The sequence below is a fragment of the Haplochromis burtoni genome, unplaced genomic scaffold, assembly GCF_018398535.1.
Source record: "Haplochromis burtoni strain Fernald_Lab_line unplaced genomic scaffold, NCSU_Asbu1 Contig_91, whole genome shotgun sequence".
In the NCBI taxonomy this organism is placed as follows: domain Eukaryota; kingdom Metazoa; phylum Chordata; class Actinopteri; order Cichliformes; family Cichlidae; genus Haplochromis; species Haplochromis burtoni.
In genome coordinates this window covers 1,415,731-1,432,831 of record NW_024582452.1, presented here as the reverse complement: position 1 = coordinate 1,432,831, position 17,101 = coordinate 1,415,731, and the positions used below count along the sequence as shown (strand labels likewise).

General features: G+C 41.1%; 1 protein-coding gene across 2 annotated transcripts in view; it reads left to right on the top strand.

Moving 5' to 3' along the window:
- Positions 1-6,984: 6,984 nt before the first annotated feature.
- Positions 6,985-17,101, top strand: part of scube3 (signal peptide, CUB domain, EGF-like 3) — a 76,324-nt gene continuing 66,207 nt past the window's right edge. The window contains exon 1 of one of the 2 annotated variants that reach the window (XM_005926211.3): positions 6,985-7,455. In XM_005926211.3, the coding sequence (XP_005926273.1) occupies positions 7,356-7,455 (100 nt within the window). In that variant the 5' untranslated portion in view covers positions 6,985-7,355. The remainder of the gene's footprint in view (positions 7,456-17,101) is intronic. The other variant, XM_005926212.3, reaches the window with a different exon arrangement.

Genomic DNA, 17,101 nt, shown 5'->3' with positions numbered 1-17,101 from the left:
CATTTGGCTATTTTTGGAACTAAACTTTCCAGACAGTACTGATGGAAAAAATGAGCAAAATTAAAATTTTCTTGGCGTGTCCAGGCGGATAACAATGACTCCTCTTTAATTGTCCAATTAGAAATTAGCAAGGTGAAGGTGCGCTGTCTCTGCATGGCTGGATCAGTGCCAATGGTACTGTGTCATTGTTGTAATTCTTTGAGCCCTGCCCTTGATACCAGCCCTTAACTCACAAATCGTTTTGTTCTGACCCTGATAACGCCTAGGACAGCTTTGCAGCATTTTTTTTTAAAGTCCAGCCTCTAGTTTGCATTTTCTACACTCAGAATATTTCCATGCTTTTTTGTTTAAAGTCTAAAAAATTTTTTATAAGAAAGTAAATCCTTGATGTCGATCTCCCAGTCACAATTTTTAATATGAGCCGAGTGGAAATTTGAATATTGTTTTTAATATTTTACATCAAGAGATGAAGCACATTTGTTTAATTCGGAGTTGAATAGTACTCACTGTTTTGTTCCAGACACCAAGAAGCTAGTATGTAAAGTATCAGTGGTTTATTTTTGTTTAGCTCAAAGTGAACATCCTCATTCCCTATAAACCCAAGAGAAGAGAAAGCAGCTACAGTGGGTGCCGTCAGACTGACACAGGCAGCTTTGTGCTGCACTGTGGCGTGTTGGTATGTGAGCTATTTTTCCTTTCCACCTGAGTGCAGCAGACCTGACTGACAAGGACTCAATGACAGCAACTGTCAGCTTTCACAGTTGTTCTCCTAGGATCCTGAAACAGCCACTATGAGAAACATACCATAAAATTTTCCCTACAGAGAAAATGAAAACTTTTAGTGATTGGTATGAAATGTGACAGAGGTGAACAAGAGTCTACAGAGCGAACACCTGTCCATCATACTACAGCAGTAATGTTCAAACTGTGGGGCACAGGAGAGTCGAAGGGGGCAGCGATACGTTTAGCACTTGCATGTGACACACAGCTCTATGCTGAAGTACCAAACTTCAGAATGTACAAGACTTCAGTTACCTATCACGATGTCCATGTGTGCTCTTAAAAAAACACCCACATAACAACTGGCTTGAGTATTGTACATTTTTGTGTTTTCTTCAGTGTAAAAACAATCCTGTGATATTTTTCTGAACATTCATGGGTGCACTGCAGTCGGGGATAATGTATTCTTTCAGTTTATATCAAATTATGCAAAGCATAGTTCTAAAATTTGGATGCAAAAAATAAAAAAAAGAATGACAATTATCCAAAATTTTCAATATATAATTTTAGAGTGTGTTTATATCACTGTAACACTGAGACAATCTTTGTTTGCTGAAATCCTGGAGGACGTTTTAGCTGTCATAGCAGGAGGAGCACAAGTTTGGTAGTGATTGTTGGATCCACTAATGATCTACTAGTGTGTGTACATGTGTGTACGCATACTAGGACATTTAATAAAACTGACTCTTCATTAATCATATTTATTCCTTCTGCTCTGACGAGTCAAAACCTCACGTTTGTATTACTTTCTCACTTTGAAACCTGCAGCCACTAGAGTGCAGTCTAGATTCATATGTGGGTAGAACCGCAACCGCTTACGCTGTATCCATAATGGCAGAGGGCCATATGTTGCTGTTGCACATTTGAATTTGTGCACAGATGCGATTGATTTTTTTTCTCCTTTTATTTCTCAAATAAACTGCACACAGAAAAAGTGCTTAATTAAATATTTCGATTTAAAAAAATATGGAGTAAAGTGAAAACGGATCAGTTTCTCTGTGTACCATTCACTTTTGTAATAACGGTTGTCTTTTGTTTATTTGCTTTTTATATGTATCCTTGAAAAGCCCTCTAACTGCATTTATGGATGAGATTAGACTATCCCACCAGATAATCTGACATTATGGCACATCAGTGAGGATTAAAATGCATTTGCTGTAGGCCTAGACCAGGACAAAGTAAGTCTGCATCAAAGGGGGTTTCACTACCAAAAATGTGAACCAGAAAGTTCAAGTTTTAGTTTCAAGCTTAGTCATTAAAAGTGTGTGCGCGTGTGTGTGTGTGTGTGTGTGTGTGTGTGTACGTATGTGGGAGGAGGATTCAGTTTACCAATTAACTGAGCTATTCAATCTCACTAACCATGCTTTTCTGTGGAAAATTGGACCTGTTGCATCTTAGATGTTTTGTCTTTCTTCGGGGTAACATGGCGGTGCGGTGGTTAGCACTGTCTCTACCATTGCTTCTCAGTTTAGATTGCTTAGGCGCCTGAGGTCTTCTTGTGTAGAGCTGCCTGTTCCCTCTGTGCCTCATTTGATTGCTTTAACTGATTATTTGGCCATAAATATGGATGTGGTTAGATAAGAAAAACGATGGACTTTCTTTATAAACCCTTTTTTCTTTAATGGGAACAAAAACACTTTTGGGGGCAGCTGTAACCATGGGTTTTATCTTTGCAACAACATCCCGTTATCTTTTCTTTTTTCTTCTAGACAAAATGATTCATTCGAAATGATTCATGTCAGAGTATTAGCAAATAGTGGGAGAAATGAATGGGGCTGATTTGCGGGAAGTTTTTACTCATCAACATTTCAGCCTGAAACAGTTTAAAGGAGAATTGAAGTTTGATACTTTACCAGTTATACATGGAGTAAAATCTCAAAGGTTTAGCTATATTTTATATTTTATGATGCATAGATGAGCTAAATCTCCACAAAGCTCCTTGTAGACACTCCCTGGTGTAAGTGGTTGGAGCAGGTAGGCGTAGCTGTTGCACTATCTGGCTAGACAGTGAGCTCATGGGACTTCCCCACCACCCTGGACCTGTTCTGTACTTACCTTCTTGCATAGTGTCTGAAAGTTGTGGCCAAAATCCTCATCCCTTTCTCAGTATATGAGCAAACTATTGAGGATTAGTGAAGACAAAGTGGCAAAGAGCCACTGCTGAGTGTGCTTGGGTTTAAGCATGCCCAGCCCAGTTCTGTGTCATCAAAAGAGTTTACTTAAAATTCATGGTTATTATGGCTCCTCTGTTTGGGTGTGTGTGCTTTCAGATAGCCACTAAGCACAGTGATACAATTCAGTTGTATAATGATGGCTGATACTTTGAAAGATGCAGGCATAGAAAGGATTACATTTAGGACCATAACAGGACCAAATCTTCCACTCTGTCTCATTTGATCATGATGAGTCCACTTGATTATAGGTATTCACAGACACTCAGACGCAGGAGATACAGAACGAGCACCCTCTTGTATCTCCCCTAGTACCCGCACTATGCTCATGCAGCTAACAAGCTGTTTGTATCTTGCTTACCTCCCTGCTGCAACAACAATAAGACTCGGGCAATATCACTAGGACTCTCACTTGAAAGGTAACCAAGCCTTCATGACTCGGGGCCTGACAGCAAGGTGATGATAACGCTCATTAGTAGCTCATTTTCTGTGGTGTGTTGTTACAAATGCAACATAGCTTCGCCGATTACTCTTCTTCGAGGAGACGTGGTATTCGATAGGGACGAATAAGTCTTTCAGCTGGTCAGGGTGACTATGTGAAATCTGTGTTTGTTCTGACTCGATTAGTGTATTTCCTTCTTCACTCTCCCTCTCTTGCTCCCTGTTTTTGCCAGTGACTGAGGCTGTGGTCAGGAGGCATTCCTGGGGCAAGCCCACAGCATTCGCTGGGATGCCTGTACTAAAGTGTGGAACTCAGCAAGCCACTCGGCTCCCCTGTGGTGCTGGCATGGTGAGTACCAAGGCATCCTGCTGGGCCTGTGGTAGTGTTGGTAACCTAACATAAGAAGGGGGTAAAAAAAAAAAAATGAACAAAGCGGAAAAAGTTCTGCACTCCAAGCTGTGACATATTCACACGTAATTCTTTAAGACAATTGGGAGCATAAATGTCGAACTGGAAGAAAGTAAATGAGGTGATGTGCCCCTGTGTATGACCATCTGGAAGAACACATTAGGCTCTCTGCAGGGCCTCTAACTCCACAGTTCATTAGCATGCAGTATAGTAAAGGGGTGGCCCACAGTTGCCTCCCAACATGCATCCATGTCGCATTTATCTTACAGAAACAGCTGTTGGAATATTGTCTGACTTTGATATTTTGGAGCCAAAATGTAGGTTTTACCAACACTGTCTTAAAACAACTGGTTTCTGCATATTTTTTGCCCTCTAATTTCTGAGAAGTGGATATTTTGGAGTTGCAAGGTGAGAACAGCTTGAACAGCTGTTGTTAAATTGTGTTGATGTGTTGTGTCTCTGACAATCATGCATTTTTCATATAGTGCCAAACAGCAACTTGCCTCAGATCTTTCAAAGGACATTACAAAAAGATATTGCCTTCAGATTAAAAAAAAAGAAAAATTCAGGGGGGAAAATGGTGCTGCTCATTCACTGCAGAACAAGTCGGAGCAAGTTGTGGTCAGCCGCTCTGCAGCAAATCTCTTGAACATGTTGCATAAAGACCGTCTCAGTCTTGGTGAAACACAGCTCAATTGGTCTCATTATCTATGAAAGATCCTTACAGATCTCTTGACACCTTCTTCTTCTTCACCTTCTCCACTCTCCCACTTTTCTTTACCCAGTATGAAGCCAAAGTCCTTTTTGTGACAAGAATCATAAATTAAACATGGCCTGGGTTTCCCTTGTGTGTCTGTTGTTGTAAAAATAGCTCGGTCTGGTGCTGAGTGTAGTGCCTGTGCACAAACCTCTGCCTTTAATGAAGTGTTGCCATGAAAAGTGTACTGATCCACCAGTGTGACTTGTGCATGGGCTCTGTGGCAACCATGTGCTGACTTTCTCAAACTCCCTGTGTGACTCTGAGCTCATTTGGTTATACAAGTGCTCACAATTACCCAGAGATTTGGACACGGGGACATGGGATATTTCCATATCCCTGACGGATGTTATTTTAATTACACTGAACTGCTTGACTTTGAGCTGTGGATTTACATGTTTTTTCTTCTTCTGTGGATGCAAAGAGGGATCCTCGGAAGGTTATTCTGTTGCACTGAATCTCTTAGTTATTGAGTCCCCTAGTCTCTGGTGAAATGTGGGATAGCATGGGAATCCACACTAAAAGACATTGTTTATGAAATTTCTTGTCTCTGAATCCAAAATAATGAATATTTCACTGGTAATTTTTAAAATAGAGATAGAGATAGACAGAGATAATACACAGTATAATGAGTAATAATCCTCTCTCCTCCTTTCTGCCCTAAACCCCATCATAATGTGTGTGTCTGCATCATCTGAAGAAAGCAGAGTTGTTATCTGCAATCAGCCTCATTGTGATGCCCTAATTATATTTGATTGAGAAAAAAAAATTACACATGGGAGCAGGCGTGATGATTACAGTGTTGGATCTGCTCGCACAGCGAAATGCAAACATAAATGCATTGACACAGCTGGTTAATTTAAGTGATAATGCAGAAGGAGGTAGCAGGTGTGGGGATACAGATGTGTCCTTCGCTGCACACTTCCTGGAAACAAATGCTTCATATGTCATTGCTGGTGAAATGTGGCACAGTAGCTCAGTGGGTTGTGATAGCGATGATATGAAAAAGGCCTGTTCTGATTCATGTAACTCCTCAAGCCTCATTTCTCTTCAGGTCTTGGGGGTAATGGTGTGGACAGAGTGACTCATGATCTGCAGAAATGGCTGATGGCTGTTCATCTTCAACCCCCGAATTTAATTTCAAAAGTTTTAACATCCTGAAGCTGTCTCATCTTTATTTGGTTCAAGGAAATGCTGCCTTCTAATGTTTTTCCCTCTAACACATGCTTCACAAATACCTCAGTGAATCTCAGTATTACTGATTTCTGTCACTAGACAGGGCTTGCTTATTCAAAGCCGGGAGGGGGAAAAATCTCTGAGAGAAATGTGGCAGTTGAGCTAATCTCCTGCAGGAAAAGACAAACTGGTAATGTGGTGTTGGTTAAGGTTTTGGAACCAGATGACTCGAGATATAATTTCTATCCTGTTTTTCCTCAATATACCAGATGATTTTCATAAAGCTTTCACCAATTTTCCTGTAAACAAATACCAATTGTAAGTTATCATACCTGAGGAACTGTTTCATCTCGAACTGTATTTTTAACAGCTGGTGTAGCTTAATCGTTCAACATAATCATCTACGTGGTTTTATTAAAGTAATATTTTATGAGATTCACAGGTTCACTCGGAAGTTCTTCAAACAGGTCCAGCTCCAGCTTAAAAAAGGACATGAAATTGCTTAAGGCCCTCAATTGACCTTGGAATAAGGATGTTATTCAAGAAAGTCAATTGAAACTTGAAAAAAAAAACAATATTCAGTTTCCAATTTTCAAAGAAGTTTTGCAATTTTGTCTGTGATGTAAACTTTGAACTCAATTCAGTGCCGAGATGGGATAAAGAATATCAAATAATTTTGTTAAGAGTGTTGTAGAATATTCAGTGTTTTAATCTCGATTGGACTATTTCTAAATGCCAACAAGTGCTCTCGGTAAAATCGTTAAACGACAACTATAATCTTTTATCAGCACAGCAGACGAGATCACGTCGATGCTGCACACATGATCCGTAAATAGGCGTTTATTGGTTTGTTTGAGGGACTAGATGGGCTGTACAGTCTGCTGGATAAGAACAAAAATGCAATCTCCGGTCTATTACTTTTTCCATCTGAGTCTTTTATAAATCCATCCGCCCTCTTGTCCCCCTTTAAGGCGATGATTTTACCACGCTGCCGTGACGGCAACTTTCTTTCTTCCCCCCCCTTTTTTTGCGCAGGTGGCATCAGCCAGGTGACCTGTGAGCCCCACTCTCAGTGCACACGGCAACACTTGTCCACCTTGAGCTCAGCCAACACCTGTGTGTAAATTCCTGCACAACAAAAAAAAAAAGGAACGAAGCACTAAGAGCCAGTCAGGAAAGAGAAGGAGCAGCAAGAGGAGTCCGGGGCGCAGCACGGACGCTCCTTATTCTCTCCTCCCCCTTCAGACCCCGCCACTGCACTCCATCTCTCCATTTCTCCTTCATTCCCCCTCTCTCTCCCCCGCTCTCTCTCCCCCTCTCTCTCTCTCTCTCTCTCTCTCTCTCTCACCGTTTCTTAAATTGACATCGGTCTGGCTCGAAACATGATAACAGAAAAGCCTTCCTCCGCTCCGCGTTGTCGGGCTGTCCTCAACCCCGATCACTTGAAACTCAAATGAGCAGGCGTTAAAAGGGGAAAAAAGGATCGCATAGTGTCCTGTCAGGGGGTGCTCACAGGGAATAACAAGAGACCTTTATAGCACACGCACACACACCCTCGTATGTGTTCTTGCGCATCGTAGATCTTAGAAAGTGCTTGTGTTAAACTACAGTGAAAGTTAACATGTATATGCACGCTTTGATACGCGCGAGCCTTGGATTTGTAGGTTTCTGCCTGGTCGCCTTTGTCCAACAGTCAGCTTCAGGAAGTAAAACCACTCAAGGTAAGTTTTTTGTGCCTTCTTTTCACCTCGAAATACCTCCTATTTTGAGTGAATTGGTTGAATGTCGGACTGCCTAATTAATAGATTTATTGCATGCCTTTGGAAAGATCCAAACGTGTGCCTAAATAAATGCGTGTTAAAACAAAGTTTAAAGTAGAATACTTTGAAATTTAATGAGCAGAAGTGAAGTTTTTCTTTTTTTTCTCCAGACTTTGATCCATCTATTATTCTCTGTTTGATTCAAGCAGATGCCGTCTGTTGATTCAGCGGCTTATTTTGCAATCATTTGACTGCTTTTCTCTTGTGTCAGTGTGCTCAGTTGCATATATTTGCGTAGACCTGCCAAGACAAATAGTGGAAACATAATAAGGCTTAAATTAAGTTTCGCTGAACGCTCGCTGTTGTCAGAAAAACAGTTGCTTTTGATCTTCAAACAGCATTAGCAGTGCCAACAGTTATGTTTCATTTCTAATCTTGCAGGTAGTTGTGGTGAGGCTACTGGGAGGTATTTGTCACAGTCCAGACAAGTATTTGACACTGGCCTGTAACACACACACATACACATGGAGGAGTCTCTGTCAGACACTGCAGCTACAGTGTTGTCCTGCCCAGCCGGCTGCCCTCTTGCTCTCTTTTCTTGTGAGAATTTATTCACAGCAGACAGGAACAGTCTGAATCAAAAAGTCTGGCACCTTGCAGGAACAAGGCAGACATGGTGTTATACACTAAATTTCTGATCCACTCAGCCTTCTCAAGGTTTTCATCACCTAATTTTCCCACAATACAAATGCCAAGCCAGAGCTGCCAGAAGTATTTGCATGCAAAGACACATCATGGTTTCTGTGTGAGTGTTGATTGTGGTCGGAGATGTTTTGCACTCACAAAAAGACATCTCTCGGGCGGTCGACAAGGCAAAAAGAGAAAGGGGGTGGGTGACTATTTTGCATCCTGGGTGGTCTGCCCCCACTTGTGGGAAAACTCAATATTTACATTTTGCAATTAGAACTACTTTTTTCTCACTTTATTTTCCACAACATCGATTACACACTTCCTTGTGCTGTGGAATGCTGCTGTATGAGAGCTGGTCTGTAATGGCATGCACCTGTTTGTTGGTCATCGAGTGAAACGCAGTGACCACTTGATGGGCTTCTCCTCCAGTTCCTGTTTATCAGTGCAGCTCTGCAGTGACATATTATTTGCGTTTAGCTCTGTCGCTATTTGTGAACATTTTTTGTGCTGAGGTGAAAATAAATATTGTGTTTGGTGTTGGTGGCAACTCTGTGGCACTGTTCAGTCTGCAAGCTGGGAACAATTTTGAAAAATGAAGAAACTGAGATGAACAATGACTGGGGGGGGGAAGAGCATAATTTGTCAGCTCAATATTTATTCAAGACAGATGTTGTCTTTCATCAGTGTCAGTCTAATCATGGCACTGTGTTTTAGGCATCAGTCATTACTCTGGGGGGAAAAAAAGTGAAAGGGAAGATTTGAGGATGTGGTGGAGAGAATGACAACGAAGGGGGAAAAATGAGACCAGGGGAAACGGGAGAGATTAAATGTGCAGAGAGAAGACTGGGAGAGAGGAGGTTTCTTAGTGAGCGAGCAGCAACAAGCGAGAAAAAGAGAACGAAAAGTGGGGAGCCGTAGACGTCATGGCAAATCACTTTCCCTTGAACAGAGTCAGGAGCTCTTTGCTAATGCAGCGGCACCAAGGCAACGGTTGGTGTGGGGCTGACATGCTGCTGTTGCTGGCTGTGTTGGTGTAACCTCTGCTCCGGTGCCTGGGGGTCTAAAGACGCAGGGCTGCCCAAGCAGGGAGGAAGGCCACATGCAGGCCCTGACACACTGTGGGAACCGAGCAGCCTTGGCAATATGAGGCCCAAGTCATGGGGTGGCTTACCTAGAGGTGCTGCCTGAGTCTACACGATGAGCAAGATGGAAGGGTAGCAGAAATCCCCCAGCTCCCTCGCTTGCCCCTTTCCTTTTTCACACAACTCTTGCTTTGTTTGCTTTGTCCTCGCTTCCTTTCCTTTGCACTTAATGAAGTGGCTGTGCTTTTTCTCTGTCACCCAGAAGCAACGACTGCATTACACTGACCATATCAGAAAGCTCCCTGTCAGCCAGTGTGCTAATTATATTTTTGAAACAACAAAAAAAAAAAAGATGTGCACAGCTACCCTCTGCCCCCTTCGCCCCTTCCTCCCATCCTGTCCAGCCCACTTTTGTTACTTGATGGAAGGTTGAATGTGCTGCAGGTCTGGGTAAGCTTGCAAATGTCAGTGCATGTATATGTGCAACTGGGATGGAGACAGTATATGGGCTGTGTCAGTGCATGGTAATTTGTACAAGTCTTTGAAACTGTATGTGAAGCCACATGAAAGAACCATTTAAATGGAGCTTTTATTTCTGCCTACCCCTTTGGCCTTGAACTTCTCTTAGAGTTTGCTGTTTAGCAGAAAGGAAAAAGGGGGAGAAAAAGACAAGCGGACAGAGACTGTGGCGCTGTCTCCTATGAACGTGGCCAGTCATTTGGCTTCAGCGTTTTGACACCACGGTGGCATTTCTCTTTCATCATCTTCACTCTTATTTCTTAGGCTGCATGGTTTCTGTATTGCCCCAGAGTCCTTACGAGCTCCTGCAGTGGTATTTGTTGGGTGGTTACGCTTAGCCCCTCAGAGACTGGATGTGCCTTAAAACAAGTATGCACAAAAGTCCCTATTTGTGTGCCAAGGTGCTGAGCACAATTTTTGGCAAAGTAATTTTTAACAGCCTGCGACTAGACTATGTATTCAGGTCAACTACGAAGAAAATACTTTTTTTTTTTTTCTGTCCTGACTGAGGTTCTTTGTGATTTTTTTTTTTCTTTTTAAATGAATAAAGGACATTGGAATATGAGTCACTTGCTGACTAATTTATCAATCGCTAATTTATCCTACCTGTTTATTAGCAAGCCCGGTGAAAGCAGACGAGCTTCTAAGCTTTAAACATCTTCCTTTTCCTAAGCAGAAATACTCCTGTGCTGATAAGAGCCGAGCTTGTCTCAGTCTGTCTCCTCACTCTCTGCAACAGGCATGCAGTGTCAGATAGTTGTGTTCTCATTATGATCAGAGACTCTGAGGCAGGTTGAGCCTCGGGGTAGCCCTCGGTCATTCGCTGATGAGTGGGTGGAGGGGACCAATCCGGCTTCACTGTACCACTCAGCAGACACACTCGCAATGCATCTGCCTGACAAGTGGTGCTCCAATACCACTATACATGTTGTTACAGAGCAGCCGAGAGAGCAGAGAGATTATTATCTTGGCATTACTTGAGTGGTGAAAACTCCTGATAACAATTCTGTCCAAGAGCAATGCAGTATGAATAACAAAATTGACTTTGATCTGTGGGTGAATATCTATGACTGCGATGAGTGATTTTTAGACTGGATATTAATGATTGCACTTACAAGGCAAAAGTGTTTTCACTTACAAAAATGAGAATCCATTATAGCCGGGGAATCGCTTAAAAACTGGGAACAGATCAGGCTTTTATTGTGTCTAGTTTTTTTAATTCCCTGGTTTCTTTGTGGCCAAGATGTCGCTTGATACAAACATTTTAATCTCATTTTGGGGGCAAGTTGGCTGCAGAGTGAGTGCCATATTTACAGACACACATAAAGTCAAAGCTGTCTGGCCCAAGCTGCGACCCGAGGTGATTCAGCGGGGCTTCGTTCTGGACAGTTGCTCACTTTCATCCTGGCTGATGGAATATAAAAGCAAGACATTTTTCAGTCTGCAACAGAGTGTCAAAGATTCTCACCTTAAGAAATCTGACTTTCCCTCTCAAGGAGACTTTTTATGTGCTTTTAATCAGTCTGTTTCCCTTGGTAATTATTTTTTATAATGAACTGCATATTTGCCAGGGTGTGCTTCTTTGTTAAAATGGTGAAGAATATTTCCCTGTTAGCTGTGTTTCTGTTCAGAAAAAATAAGAAGTTAGCTGCTTCACATGTAGGATTCTAATTCACAATTAAAAGGTGGGGTATACTGGGAAGCACCCTTATTCCTTTTGGATAGTTGGATCCCATTTTCATACCTATATGTTAAATATAAGGCTACATCTGAATACTTGTTGCCTTTGCTTAGCACAACGTTGTAGCTCAGCTGTCAGATGATGATGATAATGCCTTTTATTTCAGTCATTATTTATAGTTTTTCAACAACCAAAACGTCCATAAAAATAAGTGACATCAATGAAAAATTATATTCCATCTACCTTTTTATAATATATTTTTTCTTCACAGAATATTCTAAACCTTAACACTTTCACCAATTTATATGAGACCAAAGCAAACAAAAGGCAATAATAATAATAATAAAAAAAAAAAACCTAAGAGAAAAACAAATGTTGGTAGTGACCACTCCTATACATACACTGATTGACCTTTCTCAGAGACATATAAGTGGGGTTGGGCATCGTTCACGCAGTGGTGCATTTTTCTTTGTCCTGTCTTCTCCTAGAAAATAAGTCCATACTTCTTAAATGAAAAATATTGTAATTTGTCACATTTTACAAACCATATCAGGTGCCCTGGTCTCTGTGTGACAGCGTCTGTTGACATCACTGTTGCAGTACTGTTTAATATTATAGTATGCAATGTTACGGTCTTATTGGTAGTGGTGGGCTGTCAATCTCACATGATGTATTTGTTTCCTGTAAATAGCATGCATGATAAGAAATGCAGTGCAAAAATGCCAACACAATGAAAACGAGCTCAGTTACTTTGACAAAACCTGCCCAACTACCTAATTATCTGAAGATGATGTCGATGAAGCTGCCGATGATGCACTAAAAGTTTCATCATCATCATCGTCCTTGGATTTACTGTTTCATAATATTTCATAATGTTAGCTCTGGGTCCTTTCAGGCTTTCAGGCTATAGGATATACTCTTCAGCTTGTAGATATATATATTTTTTAATATCTGACCAGGAGTTTCCTCAGAATTGATATGCTGACATGGCCAGCTTTGCATTTTGCAAAGTGAGTGTTGCAGAGAGCATTGCCAATGTCTCGGTCGAGTTTTGAAAAGCATAGCTGCACCAAAACCTACTTTCAGCCACTGCTGCCATTGCCCTGTGTATTTGGACTATATGATAAGACTATATGTTTCATCATATAGTCTTGCTCTCATTCCTTATCTGCTCTGGTAAATAATTTGGCACTGACTGATTTGCCATTGTAAGAAAAATGTAACAGAACACAATGAAGAAACAGACGTTTGCATCAACAGTTTATCCAGTGGATCTAACTTTATACCGTAATGTGAGGACTGACGGCAGCACAAACCAGATGTGGTGCGATGTGTGGTCAAGTGAAGTTGATATTTGGTGAAATAAGATGTGTGAAAATGAATTAAAAAATCATTATATACTTCCAAATGTAGGAGCGTGTAAGGACTCTGACAAAAATGGCTGCACAGATTAAGATCATGGCAAAAGTATGCTCATAATTTTTGCTTTTAATCAAGTTTGTACCCACTTATGTTTGTTAAACTGCCTTCTATCATCATTGAATTTACATGTATATTATGAATGGTTACTCTTTTTGTGGATGTTATAGGCAGTATGAATGTCAGGTCACAGAACCACAAAACCATAACCTGTAGACACTGCAGATTCTCTGTTGCTGCCCAGGGGAACCCATCAGCTACTGAAGCCCCTCTGTCAAAGCACCTTTTCTGCCTTCCTCGAGCAGAAAATCACTTTATCAGCAGCTGGTGAGGCCCTTGTGAGCACTATTTGTCCCCTAATTTCAAATGGTTGCAGGGCTGACAAAGCTATAGATTTCAGGTACAATAGAGGATGGGGAAAAATGTGGTTGAAATCTCCCAAACTTTTGAGGGTAATGGCTTTGTATGCCACACCAGTGTCCGCTGGTATAAAAGAAACATTCTAACCCTCACACTCAGGAGTACAGAGCGCTGTGCTTGTTTGAGGCTTGTTTATTTATCAAGGCTTTAATTTGAACAATATGTTCCAAATGAGCCCTGTGATGCTTCTCTCAACTGTGGCATTGTGGTTAAAATTAGAAAGCTCCCTCTCCTGCTCCCTATCTCTTCCCCTTGCTCCCTCTCACCCTGTCGCTGGCCTTTGTTCTCTGTGCTGACAACATCCCCGTTGGTTTCGGGGGAGGATTGAGTCAGCGCTGACGGTATTCTGACCCCCCGAGTCTTTGACTCACCTCTAGAGCCCCCTTCACAAGTGCTGATGGCTCACTGAGGAACCTCAGTATCGTCCCTGAGCCAGCTGCAGCGACTCTTATATCATTAATCCACTAACCTCCCAGAGCCCACATTTGTTTTTCTGTTCCATTACTCACTGATTGGGGACTCGAGGATTCAGGAGAAGATATCAGAGGGCCTGTCATCTCTGTGTCTGTAACGCTACACTGTCCTTTCTCAGCTTTCACCCTCTTCTGGGTTCCCTCCTGCGACCCCTGAGCTCAATAATGGGGCTGCGTCTGTCTTTGAAAGTTTGGCGGGGTCAGGGAGGGACGTCATTAGGCTGGTCTGCGGTGGTCAGCGTTGTCGAGGGGGGTTGGGGGTCAGAGAGAGCCTTGTTTACAGACTGTGTGTGTTTACATTCCTGATGGTGAGCGCCAGCTTTAGAGACTGCTGGAAGTTAAAGGAAATGCTCTTATTCTGCTTAGTAATGGAAAAATCCAACCCAATACATCAAGGAATCCAAATGAAAAAAGGTTATTTATTTCTGGCCAGTGCATTCTGGGTAGAAAGGGGGATGACTTCACTGATGAATGTGAGACTTCCTAAATGAACAGAGGCATGGGAAAAACCATATGACCCTCTGAAGTATTTAGTCACCCCCGGTGAACTCTAGATATAAATTTATTGCAGACCCTGATAGTGTATACTGTTCTTTGTGGCTTAATCACTGCACTATCAATCAAAGAGGCATCTAAGATTTTCACTGTCAGTTAATCTATCAGTTATCTCTTCTATTTATCATTCGGTCTATAAAATGTCAACAAATTGCAAAAAATGCAGAGGAGCTTAATTTGTGTAACCAGTAGTACAAACTCCAAAGACATAGAAGAGGAAGAAAGCAGGAACTGTAAATTCTTTACATTTAAAAGTTAAAATAAGTTGTTTCATTACTTTAGTTTGTTGTTGATTAACTTGCAATTACTCAACTAATCATTGGAGCTTTATAGTGCTTCAGTCCTTTTAGTAGAGTGTTCTTGCTGGTGCCACAACAAACCATTATTATAGCCCCAAGAATCTTGATTTGTATTTCCAATTAAATGAGGCCATAGCTGAATAATCACATGTATAATAATGACATGGGTAGGTTTTTGATGGGATTTTGCTGTAATTTTGTAGCGACTGAGTGTTAGAAATGTTGATTTATATTATGTTTTTCTAAAGTGATATTGCAGGAGTTGCCACACAAAGTGCAGTACTTCACTGATCAGTAACTGTTATGATTATGATTTAATCTAAACCAAAAAAAAGAAAATAAAGTGAATATGCTTAAAAAAAATAACAGGTATGCTCTCATCTATCATTTTGCAAGGCTGCAGTTGAGTAAATATGTGGTGGCTTTAATAAATTGTTGGTGGGTTTTAATGATTACATTTCAGTTGTTTTTTTTGTTTTTAAATTTTGTCTCACAAAGCAGAAATACCATCTTTTTACACGTGAGCATTTAGAGCTTATCGTGGTAATCTCACATTTGTGTTTGGACTATTGGCCTGATTTAAAAACTGTGGGTGTATTTGATTTTAAAAACTTTGTCTGACCTTTCATGACCAGAACAATGAGAAAAAGAGAAAATAACAATGTATCTAAGTAATAAGATGCAGACCCACCTGGAATGGAACAGTTATTAAGAAAATATCTTAATAGGCTTTGAAACTGGCTCCTTGGTGTAGTGGGTGAGACTTTCACTTGGCAAGTAAAAGCTTGACTTAGACCCCCTCTGGGGTTGCGTCAGGAAGGTCATCCAGCATGTCTCTCAGCCAAATCAAACATGCGACAAGGGAGCCGCCGAAAGTCGCTTTATCTTAATCGGTTTTGGGCTGAACACGGGTCGCCTTGTTTATTTTCTAATAATTTGATTCAAAAAGTTAATTGTCAGTTACTTTGCCAATCAATTATTCATTGAAATGTTAAAGACTTTCTTTTCCCATCTCCTTTAGCACTTTGAAAGTATAGTCATTACCCTGGTTACTCATTTTCTTTCTGTGGAAAACTTGGTCTTTTTTGTAATTACGTGACTGTAAAATCTGGCATCTGATTTGAGATACAGTAGGTGCTGTGACTCGGTGGCCCCTTAAACGCTTGATAGGAGCGCATGGTCAGGATTGAAATGAAGTATATATGTCCAGTGAGTTCCAGCCCACTAAAGTCCACATTTCTAAACTTTTAGCAGTTAATGCCCGCTTCATGGCTTACACAGAGAACCATTCACTTTATCCCTCAGTTTGACAGGAAACAACTAAAAATATCACACTTGTGCTGTAATTGCTATGTTACCATCTTTATAGTTGGTACTGTATCTGGCATGAACCACCAATTGCTGTGTGCCGAGTGGAGAGTGTCATGTCAGTTAGCTCTGGCTGCATAAATATAAGGTATACAGCTGGACTAAGTGCCACCCTTCCCGCATATAAAATATCCTGCATGAGGCCAAGAAGTCATTAACAGTTGAGGACACATTCCAAGACGGTTGAAAAATCACTTGAAGAGAACAGATTAATTTCTTGTCAGTGGGCTCCTAATGAGATCTGTTACAAGCTCTGCTCATTTATTCAGAGGTGTATGTATGTATTAGACCTCTGACACTTAACAGAGTGTCATGTCAGTCTCTCTCTTTCTCTGTTCTCTCTTAGTATTACTCTATGATTCACTTAATTACTGTAATAAGTGTTTTCCTTCTGGAGGTGGTCCGGAGGTCTGTGAGTCATAGTCTATTAAGGCCACACATGCTAAAGGAAAGACACCAGATGCTTGGCCTATGAACAAAATCACAGAGAAAAGACATTATTTATTCACAAAGCCTGAGCTTGAGATACCTTGAGATATGTTTTATAAATGACACGAGGTGAATCCACTTGCTCTTTACTCTGCAGTCTCCAGGCTCATCGCTGCGGTTGTCTTTATGTATGCTATGAGGCGCAGACACTCTGAAACGCTCATGAAGGAGCGAACAGATGGAAGAATTACACAGAAAGATTGTGTACGAGTTGGCTTGAGTAGTTGAAATGTTGTAATGAACCCCAAATACGTATCCATTATACATCGTTTCAGCTGTTGGCGTAATGAAGCTCACCGTGTAGGAGGGTTGTCACGATACTAAAATTTCAAACTCTGTACCGATTGCCCAGAAAAATATTAGATTAGATTAGAACAATGCTGGTTTGTCCAAATGTATTCAGCTACAGCCCTGTGTATTTCCTGTGCTTCTGGTGACTTGGCACCATATTTTCGTTGCTGATCAAAAAGTTGGTAGACTGCCACTCTTGCTGTCTAATTTCCGGTAGACTGTTCTTTACTTCAACATGTGACTGAAGGAAAAAAATAACACTTGTTAGTCACAAATAATTATCTGGTTAAACTAAAATGGGACTAATATAGTTCCCCCCCC